At 42.0% G+C, this 12,799-nt stretch overlaps 1 protein-coding gene across 2 annotated transcripts; it reads right to left on the reverse strand.

Moving 5' to 3' along the window:
- Positions 1 to 8,190: 8,190 nt before the first annotated feature.
- LOC114440471 (GTPase IMAP family member 8) lies at positions 8,191 to 11,825 on the reverse strand. 2 transcript variants are annotated; one of them, XM_028412931.1, is made up of 6 exons: positions 11,813 to 11,825; positions 11,632 to 11,719; positions 10,763 to 11,449; positions 9,971 to 10,684; positions 9,221 to 9,874; positions 8,191 to 9,037 (listed from the first exon to the last, which is right to left on the reverse strand). In XM_028412931.1, the coding sequence occupies exons 2-6, from the start codon at positions 11,708 to 11,710 to the stop codon at positions 8,310 to 8,312; spliced, it is 2,862 nt and encodes a 953-aa protein (XP_028268732.1). In that variant the 5' UTR covers positions 11,711 to 11,719; positions 11,813 to 11,825; the 3' UTR covers positions 8,191 to 8,309. The 2 variants fall into 2 exon arrangements, with proteins under 2 accessions (XP_028268732.1, XP_028268731.1); XM_028412930.1 differs by lacking the exon at positions 11,813 to 11,825 and having other exon boundaries at positions 11,632 to 11,797.
- Between the last annotated feature and the right edge of the window lie 974 nt (positions 11,826 to 12,799).

Genomic DNA, 12,799 nt, shown 5'->3' on the forward strand with positions numbered 1-12,799 from the left:
CTATTAGTAGTGTTATGGATATATGGTTATATGCTGACAGGGCCTTTGGTAGGATACATGTATTTTTCTTGGTGCGTATCACATTTCAGCCATACGATTGGTCAGCAAAAGGAAGTGTCACGTCAGTCTGCAAGGTCACTAATAAAATACAATCTTGATGAAGACAACTCGCACGACTCAAGGACAGCAAGGCCCGACAAGTGTTTCGGAATGATAAAAATGACACAATACAAAAAAATCTACCCAATAAGCCCCAAATATACAGAAATTATAACAGTAAGAATCTCAAAACCTTCTTCCTCCATCCTTCCAGCCAACAACCTGATGAACCTAAACTTAGTTTTACCAAAGAAGAAGAGAAACTCTAACTCAAGTTAGACCCATGTGTGGTGGCTGCCTGTGTACATGTGTAGGAAAAAAACACCAGCTCACCTTTATTTCTAAGAACTCTCTTATTGGTGCCATTATACAAACACTTGCTCCACTCCAAAATACAAATACACAGGAACTACACCACACTTCTAGAGTTTCATTTAGTATTGGAATAACTTGTTTTGATCTGGATCTTTCTTCGCTCTGGTCAAACTTGGTAACGTTTTTTTGGCTTTGCATGTAAAAAAAGAAAAGAAAAAAGTGATCCACAGAATTCATTCACATCCTGTTTGCAGGAAAATGGCAAGTGGTGCTCAGGTTAACACTGTTTTGTTAAAAGCCTGGCTTAAGATCTGAGGGAAGAGGGTATGTGTTGAAGCTGAGGAATGTATTTCTTACATATTGGTGGATATAAAATACAGATGTTGTAGTGTTTAGATACAGATAAGTCTGGACAAGACAAGAGGCCTCTTCAGCTGCAGTTTAAAGGGGGTGTGTGACCCTGGGATGGTGTAACAATCACACAGTGATTTCTTATCTTCACACTCTTGAGATGACAGATAGGGGCCTATGTGGCCACTGAGTGGAGTTACTGCCCAGCATGCGTCGGGTAAGCTGCGAGGAGGCTATAAGGTGGACACCACATGTTTTTAACAGGCTGCCAAGTAGGGTTTCCAACATCACCTGCGACTGGTTACAGATCTGAAAACGAGAATTATAGCTCAGAGGATGAGATGCATTCACCCTTCACAAATCGTTTGCAAATATAAACCACAAAAAGTACATGCTAAAAGCTGGAGCCCAGCCAGAGCGGCAGAAGAATGTACACTCTCCTCCCAGCAGACTGTCTGTCTGACTGTCTTCATGCTGTCATACATTGCTTTTTTCTCCTTTAACTCTAATTTAAGATTATCCTGAACACTCAAGTATGAGAGGTTCAAAGAGATGAATAAAAATGGATTTTAAAGCACATGATTCCATCAGTGTATATTTATGTAAAGCAGACACTGTAAATGCCAGCTTTTCTCATGTCACAATTCTGAGTTTATTTTTGTGTGCAGGCTGAAAGTACTGGTTTTAAGTTTAGTGGTTTCTCTTTCCTGTGGCTTCCCTATGAATGAAGAACATTTCTTAAGAAAAATGAAGTCGTGCTTGTGCACACATTTACAGGCTGGTTTATGCTTTTTAATACATGCATACAAGTGATTAATGACTTGACCGAGAGGTCCACCGAGCAGGATTAACCCTTGTTTTCCTTCTGCCTAATCTATGTTTGGGTGTGTGTGTGTGTGTCCTTGGGTAATGTGCTTGAGTGACTCGTGTTTACTATGCATTTTTACAAAGCCATTTTTTTTCCTTTTGACTTCAACAGCAGTTTATTAGGAACACTCAAGCTTGGCACAATATTAAACCAGAAAGTCAAAACAAATCTGACTTTTCGTTGTGCTGTTTCCCTCTCATCTATTCTTGTTGGATGTTCAAAGCTTTGTCCAATGTGCACAGTGAAGGAGCAAGAGAGGTGACCTGCAGCTAAAAGCTCGCTGGCATGCTACGTTGCAATAAATAACATGAATTACTGAGTAGTTTCTGAAGAAGTACATCATAACATAGCAGAAAATGTTACATGAGACATTTATGTAATTTCGGATTATTGAGTTGTTCCCGTGTACACATCCAATCAGAGTGGTGCTCACTGTGTGACCCTGATGCCCATGTTCTAGAAGTCAGAAAACATACATTTCCAGACAAAGCCGGGCATTTCTCAGCCAGCCACAGGATGCAGCAGCAGACACAGTAAAACATCTGAGCCAGTGTTATACTGCTTCTGAGATGGTTGAGTGTGTTTACAGTGACCCGGCACACACAGCTACCAAACACCAGCCCTGCTCAAAACACAGACGCACAGAGATTGAGCAGGTGCGCTGTTACATTCCATCCCTCTTCCTGTTTCTGGTGGTCAGAACGTGTTCGCATTCAGATCCACCCTCAGGTCTCCTGCTGTGACTGTGTGGGGAGTCAGCAGGCTGTAAAACAAGTGACCCCAAAGAATACATGACCCTGATGTACTGTACAGTACCTGCGAGCCAGAAGCTAAAAAGTGCAGGACACCGGTTGTTTTGACACATGGCGATGCTTGAACAACTGTCACACTTCCTGCAAAAAAATGTCCATCTTAACAAGTCATTTCATTTCATGCTGGGTTTTCATTTATTTAGCTTAGCAAGTGGAAAATGTCTGGTAACAAGGTGCAGTGATGAAGGACGCTTCTATTGCATCTGAGGAAATCACTGCAAAGTAACAGCGTGAAAAAAGAGTCAGTAATTTAATGATCATAATTTTGGTTATTTAAAAGTGGCTCTACAGAATACACGCTGTACAAATCATCCGTGTATGATGATGTATGATGATCCGTATCTTACTCTATGAGTATGAGTCTGTGGTAGCAATGGTAGTCTTCATGTTTTTGGTCTGTCCATCTGTATGTCTGTCTGTCTGTGAAGACGTTATCTCAGGTATGGCTTGAAGTAATCTTGGCATAAGCATTCTCCTTTAAAGGATGAGCCCATCAAAAATAGACAGGAAAATGTGTGCTTGTTATTATGTTCAGAGAAACACCTTGACCTCACTCACATCTTGAGTGTTTAGTTTGGAATACAATGTGATGGTGTACTGAGGCCAAAACACTTCAATATTTATGTAACTCTGAGTCTTAACAGATGTATTTTATCAAGTTTTTCTTAACCTGTTAACCATTTCTTTCTTCTGTTTTTCCAAAGGTGTTTTAAATGTAATCCTCATATTTTATCTTTGCCTTTATGATTTTTAATTTAACTCCTCTTAAAAATGAAGTTTAAAACAGGGAGGCTCTCTGTTCCTCACTCTCTCCTCTCGCTGGAGTGAAGTGTTCCTTCAGATAAGATCCATCTGTGATCTGCATTGAAGAGTGAAAGTAGTTTTATCTGCTTTCTTACCTGCTTTTCCCCATAGTCTTCACACTGACTCTTTACCTAACCACTATAATCATCCAAATGGATGAGCTGCTTCCCTTAAGGTGACAGAGATGGACTGCTGATGGCGATTTCAAATCTTGATGTCATTTCCTGCTTAGTGTGAGTGCATTAAGCAAACACTGTATTGCTGTGCACAAAATGTGATTTAAATATATTATAATAATTTGAGAATTGAATTTATATTAATTCTGTTAGCACTAACAGGCGGACACATTTACATTAGACTTGCCCTGCACTTGTTTTTGTCTCTGCTGGCATGAGATGAAAGGAGGATTTCATGTCTGTGAATAAGTCAGGATGTTGTCATTTTAAGCTTTCCTTGGCTTGTATGAGCATCCTGGGATCATAACGGGCTACTGCTGTTTGATTTCTTAAGCACCTGGAAGAGAGCAAATATCATGTGAAAGGAGACAAGAGTGGGTCACAATAGAAGAGAGAAATCGAAACAAATGAAAAGAGGTGCTTAGAGCAAAGAAGTGGAAAATAGATGTGCTAGTAAAAAGTGAGCTGTTGACTGAGAGCAACCCTGGGACGGGTATTGACAGCTGAAAGAGGAGTAATACGATTAGCTGGATGGAAGATATTGAATAGCAATCGTACATAACCTGATCCTCTTCCTCTACCTTCCTCCAAGCATCCTTTACTTCCAGAATGTGATCTTCCTGAGCTCTAGACTTCCACAAACAGCTCAATACAATTAAATAATACTGAGTAATGAGAGCTTTAATTATTTTATTTCTCTGTGTACATGCAGATTTGTGTGTGTGTTTCATTTCCTCATTATGATTTGATTGTGTTGTTGCATACAATAATAGATGGATTTGTGTATCTGTGCATGTGTTTGTTGGATGTGTGTAGTCATCTTGTGTTTCCATCCCAGCATGCTTTTTGTCTCATTGGCAATGATCAAAGGCTGTAACCTTGTGAACGCCGGTCGTGTTCACTCAACCGGCATACATGGCTGCTTTCTAATGTCCTGGAAATCCTCCTATGTGTGTGTGTGTACTTATATAAGAGTCTATGTAATGTATATGTCCATAATTCTTGGCTATAAACACAGAAACTGTATTCATTGGCCAGTTTTTCTTCCCTATTCGTTTTTTCCATTATCTCATTCTCCAGCAGGCTCTATCATATATCTCTATATACACAATATGCATCCCAATAATGTCTTTACATCCCTTTATGTTGTTGTCATTCATGCCACAGAGCACCCTGGCTTCTCCTCTCAACCAAACATTTTCCCCACTGGCTGCAGTGTCATACTGCTACAGTTTATTAAAATCATTCGTCCAAAAATAACGTTAAAGATTGTGTCTAAATTCATGGATCCCTTCATGTGTAAAATAACCTCTATTAGTGTGTTAATATGTCACACAGCAAATAATCGCTGGATTATTTTTAGCCTGTCAGTGGATTTTTAACTTGTGAAATATGACTCACCGTCACGCTGGCAGCTGCTGCTGGCCAGGACATAAAGATATCAACCAAACCACAGACTGATATGATTTATCTTTGTTTTCTTTTACTGGGCTAGAAACATTTTATATGCAAATATAGTTGCAACTTAACTCAAGTAATGTGGAAAAGTTTGAAACTGCATGGTACTACTAAAACAAAAAAAGATCAGGCAGCAAACCTGAAACACACTTAATTCACCTGATTGTTGTTGTTGTACATTCACTATGATATATACCTTATATAAGTGTTACTGACATGTTGCATTGATAAAATGCTGTGAAGGCATTCTGCCTCTTTGGCAATAGTTGTGAGCTAAATATCTGAAGGTTACGTCCACTTCGGGGTCAAACCACAAGTCCAGTAAGCCTCCATTGATTTACAGGGAGAGGGGGGGCTCTTCTATCATCTCGCTCTGTAATAGCTCTTGTAATAGCCACTTGTGAAGCAGATGGAGTCTTAATACTTAACATACAACTGTGTTACCTTTCCTCTTTTGTGGTCTCTGTTTGTGGGGTTAATGATTTAAAGAGTGAGACCTTCTGAGAAACAGACACATATTTATAATGGAAGTGGAATTTTGGTCCGCTGGTGTGCAGTTATTTTCCTTAATTGTTTCCTGAACTTTGCCCTTGAGGTTTTCCCTGACCCGGCATATCCTGATGGGGCAGAATGACAGATGAGGATTAGGAAAGATGGAATAGGGGAAGCTTTGGTGTGTGTGTGTGTGCATGTGTGTGTGTTCAGCTCTGTGCCAGGTGGCAGCAAAGCCAAATGTACCTCATTTACTTCTGACACGGGCTCCTCCATCACCTCCACACTTAAAGCCTGGATTTATTCAGACTATTCTTGAACCATTCCAGTCAAATTGTTCCCACAGGCTAAATGTGACGCTGTAATGGGGTCTGGACAAGACCAGGGGGTTCCCACATTATGCCCTCTGTTTTTTTACTTGATTGATAATCGCTGGAATCAGAGCTGAAGAACTGAGAGCTTTAGTCGACTTCCTTCTCAAAATCAAAGACTTGACTCAATTTTCATCCAACCTTCCGACCCATAAGTCTTTTCCCCCTTGCTTCTATTTACCATCTCCTCCTGGAGGATCACATGAAACTGCCCCAAAAGTCTCTCCTAGAGCCTAAGAAATATGATTTTTCTGTTAGGAAGCATAATCCCATAAATCCCTGATTACTCTCTATGCCATACTGTGGTTTCAACAAACGTCTCGATTCCAGTCATCACAGCAATATGATTCTAAGGGTTCTAAGACCCTGATGACTGCTGCACTGCAATAGACAAATGTGCCTTTCCTGTTGTGGTTAGTAAACACAAGAGAACTCTTAAATTATCTTCTTATATTGGTATAAATGGGCTAAACTGATGTTTTAGTGTGTTTGTCAATACACAGTGTGCATCCATGTATGTGCATTCAGTTTCAACTCAACAGTAGACATATGCTGCATACTGTTGTTGTAAAAAGGAGTGGAAATGTCCACCTTGGTGTCATATTTTCATCACTGCTGATCAAAGCCGGAGCCACATGTTAGTGCATTTTTTATACAGTGGCCTGGCCTGCCTCAGTCATCTGAAGCAGCTGTTTCTGTACTGTGATGCCAGTGTTACCACTCTCTTGCGCAACGTAGGTCATGATGCAGACTTTTTTCATGATCTGGATCAGGTAGAACAATTCCGTCTTCCCGCTGAGGTGCACTGGTTGACACTGTACCGTGTCCCAGACATCACCCCTGGGGGACGCCAGCGAATCAGAGCATGAAGTGAAGTGGAGGATGGATGATTTCTTTACACCAGGTCTAAATCATCCCTCTCCTCCCTTTTTCTTTTTCTACATCCTTGTTCACAGCCTTTTTCCTCCGCCTTTCTTATTCCACCTGGAAAAATAGCAGGCAGTGAAACGTGAGACAGGGCAGTGGGTGGGGGGTCGTGCCGGTCGCTACACTGTCCTGCTAATGGAGATGGATGTGGGCTCAGAATTGTCTCCTCAACAGCCTTCATAACGGAGAGAGGGAGAGGGGAGTTACATTTCTCCTGCGATGCCTCCTGGGCTACAGACTTCTTATAATGAGAGGGGAGGGCTGAGCACTCACGACTTGATTTGAGAGAAGGAGGGGGAGACCATGCGATAGAGACCTGCAGAGAAAAAAGGATGGCAGAGAGAAGAGATAGAAAAGGGAGAATTGGCTAGGAGAAAATGAGCAGCAGGAGAATAGAGTGGAGGAATGACATGTTGACAAGGAAGATAGATGATAAGACAGCAGAGAGAGAGGGGATTGTAGGAGTTGATATTCAAAGAGGTATAATGCAAAGAGAGAAAACACCAAGATGAAGACTGACAGATAATTAGACCCTGATTGCAGACAAATCACTCCATTGCCATTATGCTTCCAGTAAGTCCAACCTCACAATGTTTCTGCCTCTCCTCTACCTGCCCGGTTGTCTGTTTTCATAGTTATCACCTTTTTTTTTTTTAGCTGAGCTGTACCCTCCTATCAGGCTTATATTTACCATGAGGCCGGATGTTATCATCCTTAAAGCACTGCATGGCTACAGCCAGACCTGTAGCTGCTGACTGTATGTCTTGGTAAGTCCATAATAATGCAAAGTAATTATGAATGAGTTTGACACATGTCATAATTGGATTTGTGTTATTATAAATCAGAAAATGGCCTAACTGTGACTTAGCATGAGCCCACAGGGAGCACCTAAACAAAGCTCAAACAGCAAGATTCACATACCCTACACTGTAAAGATAAAGGCATCAGCATGCATGATATCTGCTTACTGGGGTTTGAATTTCTCTGCTCTTATCTTCACCACCATGTGGAGCCTTGCAAGGTTTCTTAACCCAGCATTAAAGATGGAGGAACAGTATGTTTGCTTGCTTAGATCCTTATTACACATCTGCATTCTGCAGTTGTGTGGATATATCTGTATGTAACTCGCTTGAAAACTCTTGATAAAGGCAAGGGGGGAAAAAAGATTTGGGATCTTTACAAAGAACTGGAGGGCTGGATTGGCTTCCTGTTTTTAACCAACAACAAATTCTTGGATTTCATAATACAGAGCGGCCTTACTAACACTGTGTTAGTGGTCACACTGCATGGTTTAAAGGATTTTGACTGTCTTGTGTGGTTCCATGATTGTGCTATAGCTATAAAGTTGTACAGATTTTTGTATTAAATGTAACACAGGTAGTATTATTTGCAAACCAGGACCATGTGATAGCTGATCTCACTTTATTTCATTTAAATCAAAATTTGTAATATTGTGTATACAGTATATCAGCAGAAACACAAATTGTGTTAACTTCTCTTATACAACAGCTCCCTCTTGTGGAGAAATATCTTAACATTAACTCCCTTTTCTGCTGGCTTTTTAAATACATTTGTAAAAAAAAATACATATAAATTAACAATAAACTCTTTTGTGCTCCATTTTTAAAAACTGGCTCTATAAACATGGATCATTTGGGCCTTGGTTGCTCTTGTCTCTGAGATCTTGTATGGCCCTCCAGCTGCCCTCCAGACTCTGTCTCAGCTCTGCTAGATCACTCTTGATCTCCTCAAGCAGCTCCAATTTTGACAGTTTCCTGTCAATTGATGAGAGCACCTCCTCTTCCTCTACAGCAGGAGTGTCCTGCTCTGCACTGGGAGAGTCTGGTTTAGTAGGCTGAAATGACCCCATGGTCTGTTCCCAAACCATTTCAAAGTACCAGTCGATGAAGGCCTCCAGCTCCTCCAGGCTGCTGTTGCCCCACTGATCGATCAGAGCCTGCAGGCCTCCAGACTCACAGAGCCTCCTGAGAGTCTGCTCTCTGAGTGCAGGATGGCAGAGGGAACGAACACTAGTGTCCTCCTCTGCCAGCATCTCTCGCTGTGCTTCAGATGAAACCAGAAGCATTGCTTGATTTCTGGGTGTAAATGAAAGCATGTGTCTTTCACTGTTCGGTCCGAGGTGAGGATCAGGAAGGCGGATGGGCAGATTTACCACTGGCCATCTCAGTCCTTGGTTACCAGAGAGCAGAGAGGCAAAGAAGGACATGAATCTGTCTCTGTCCACAATGGTAAATGCAGTCTGTCCTCTGGCTCTACCTGTGGGCAATGCCACTATCTGAGCAGCATCTGAATCCTCCAAACAGTTCCTTGTTGGTTGTGATGTGGAAGTGGCTGATTCAGGCACTGTAAAGGAAACATAACATGTGATGTGATATAAATCTGCTGATCTTACTTTTACAGTGGCTGCTACCTCATGGTTTACAACACCAACTACAGTAAAATCAATGTATTTATTATACTGTATTCCTTTGAGCTAGATTATTTATGTGAGTTGAAAAAAAACAAACGAGTGTTAGGTTTACTTACAGCCATGTGACAGCTGCTGTCTGCTGCTCATAAACTCCTTTAAATCTTTTTTGCACAGTGTCACTGTGTCTGGCAGCTTCTCTCCTGCAACACTCTTCCACATGTGGTCACCGCTCTGGATAACAGCCAACCTTTCTCCAACCAACATCTCCTCCATCAGATTGATCAGCTCGTCGACCTGAGCTCCATCCCCCCAGTGCTTATTGTTTAAAACGTGGTATCTGTTCCCACACTTGTCAACAAGCCTCTGCAGTTTTCCTTCACTCTCAATGCGCTGCTCGATGCTTGTGTCCCCCAGCCAGTCACCAAAACTGAACAGGACCATAGCTCTGCTCCACATGCGGCCTTCTCCAGCCTCCAGCTGTTTCTCTAAAGCCTCCCTGTGGGTATCTTTGAATGAGGAGCTTACATTGACAACCAGAAGGATAGCACAGGATTCCACAAGGAGGTCTGGGCTCACAGAAAAGCAGCCAGGTGTGTCCATTACCACCACCATCCTGCCACGGATTTGGCCTTGTTTTTCAGTGCAGGACGAGGTTTGGGTGTCGGTGTCAAAGCTCTCTCTGCTGAGGATGGTGTTCCCACATGAACTTTTGCCTGTTTTCCTGCCACCAACAAGCATTATTCTCAGTTCTGGCTGAGGGCTGATCTCGTCTGTCATAGAAAAAACATGTATACAACAGATATAAATAGAAAATTCTATATAAAAATCAGTAACATGACTTCATGCTGACATTGCTTATTACTCACCCAGCAGAGCCCTCGCCATCTGCCTTTGTTTCTCCTTCTTCATCAGCCTTTCTTTGGCTCTCTCTCTTTCTCCTCTGATCCTCTCTTCAAGCTGTTCCAACACTTTTCTCTCAATTTCATAATGCCAGTCATGACTGCAGCCTGTCATCACTTCTTCAATCTTACCGATCAATTCCCTGACCTGAAACCCATCTCCTTTAGTCTTACTGTTCAGAACATGATACCTGTTGCCACATCTTTCAACAAGCCAGTGCAGAGGCTCTCCCTCACTCTCTATGTACTGCTCGGTTGTTGTGCTTCCCAGCCAGTCCCCAAAGCTAAACAAAACAATGACATGATTCCAGATGCGTTCACTGATTAGCTCGAGATGCTCCTGTGCTGCTCTCCTGTACTTTTCGGTGAAGGCCCTGTCCACACGGACCACCAGCAGAAAGACATGAGGCCCCGGAGGACAGAGAGACAAACTGAGCACCATCTCCCTCTGATCAAAGATGGGACTCTCACCACAGAAGTAATTCATCCACCAGCCCGGCGTGTCAACCACAGTCACCTGTCTGCCGAACACAGCTCCTCCTTCAACCACACACTGAGCTGTTCTCTTGAGTGGCTGCATGCTGCTCTCTCTGCCCAAGATTGTGTTCAAAGCTGAAGTCTTCCCAGAACCCTTTGCTCCAAGCAGCACAATCCGAATATTAGTGACTGGCCTTAACGTTTCTATAAAAAATAAAAATAAAAGCGAAAAATGTTGTTTTAATTAGAAAAATAGGTAAAACATTACACAAGTGGACTTACCTTGCTGAAGTGATCTTTGCTGTTTCATTCTCATGTATCGCAGCTGAGCCCTCTCCTCCACCTTTCTCCTTTCCTCAGCCACCACCTGTGAAATATTTCCTTCCATTTCAAACACTCTGTTCCCATTTTCTGTCACTAGTTTCTGTATCTTCATCAGCAGTTCTGTGACATCAGAGTCATCACTCAACATAACACTGTGACACCTCTGACTGCACCGCTCGCTGAGCCAGCAGAGGGCCTTTCCCCCCCTTTCAACACACTCTTCTGCGTTTGTGTATTTAAACCTGTCAGCAGAGGTGAAAACAAGTATGCAGTGGTTCCACACGCTGTCACCCAGCAGGGCCACATGCTCCTTTACAGCCCTGCGACGCTTCTCTGAAAAGGCTGAGCTGGCCTTGATGGTGATCAGAAAAACATGTGGGCCCGGCGAACACAGGGCGACGCTGCTTACAATCTCCCGCTTAACCAGCTCAGCTGTGTCTTGAGCACTAAAATCACACCACCATCCAGGAGTGTCCACCACCGTGAGCCGCCGGCCCGCCACCACAGTCAGCCTCTGAGAACAAGAGGTCCTCTCTTTGGTGACAAACTCTTCTTTACCCAGGAGCAGGTTCCCCACAAAGCTCTTTCCTGAGTTTCTGCCTCCGAGAAGGACAATGTTTAACTGTGATGCACACCAACCATCACCTAGTAAGGGAAAATAAATAACAGATTTGTAAATTTCCCCACACACTGTACGTCATAAAAAATAACTGGAACACAAATATATCCCTTTTTCCTTGTAACTATCAAAGTATGGTTTTGTAACACGTTCAAATTGATTTAAAAAACAATATATTTCATAAGAGGCATCTGATGTTGACACTCACCTCCTGGCAGCTGGCTGGATGCCATTTCAATCTCTGTAGATTTTAAAACCTTTACTTTACATTTCACGTCTGGCTGCATTCCTGTGTTCTTCAAGAAAAACAAGAGCGACAAGAGCATGTTGCTGCTAAAGGAGTGCTAGCAGAGATTTGCAATTTATGTGTTTATGAGTCTGAAGGTTACCTGGAAATGAATAATCAGGCTCACGTACAGAGGACACTGAGGACCACACCTCTCTGCTGCAGGTTGACAGTCCAGCCTGAAGAGAAACATTTACTAAACCGTATGAGGAAGTTCACCTTTTTTTGGATACATACCCCATCAGCACAGCCTGGAGGCTGATACAAACATTCACCCAGACCTATGGATGAACTGTTTTGAATATCGATCACTGTGATAAACTCAAGGATTCATATGAATTATGAAACCATTAGACACAAATACATGACTAACTGGAATCTTCACGTCATCATCCCTGAATGACTTCCTGTTCCTCTGGCCACAGGGTTTATAAAATAGGCTCCCTCCAAAGGTTTCAGTCTGTACCGACACTGATGTAAACTTTAACATTGCTGTCGTTCCACGGTGTAAATCAAATTTACAGTGTACGAGACTTGAGACTTTTTGGCCCTTACAGACCCACCATCCCCTCCCTGCTAAAGTCTACATTCACAATACACTAGGCCCACATAACGACTTCAAAAACCCACAAGCTTTGACACAGAGCTGGAAATCGGCTCACAGCTGGAAATCATGCAAACCCCTCATAGATCATTTCTGACTTTGCCTGTGAAGTTTTTAAATGACCAAAATCAGCTGTAAAACCTCAGGGATCACCTCAGGCAATGGCACAAGCTCTCTGCCTATTACTACCACATGGCTGAGTACAGCACTTACTTGGGGGAATTTACTCCCATTACATTTTTATTAAATCATTTAATATAAAAGATAGCATAAGCTATAATAAACTTGCAGTATACAAAACAAATTAAAACAAATATGTTGCAGTTTGGTCTACATAATATTATATCAATAATGTACAGTATAATAATAAATAGTTTTATACATTTGTTTTTATATCCAGCAAATGTTTACTGCAATAATCAAAAAAAATGTTTTTCTAGTTAACAGTGAAAAATATATCGTGATATAATGTCTGCACATGAAAAC

This window comes from Parambassis ranga, chromosome 8 (assembly GCF_900634625.1).
Source record: "Parambassis ranga chromosome 8, fParRan2.1, whole genome shotgun sequence".
In the NCBI taxonomy this organism is placed as follows: domain Eukaryota; kingdom Metazoa; phylum Chordata; class Actinopteri; family Ambassidae; genus Parambassis; species Parambassis ranga.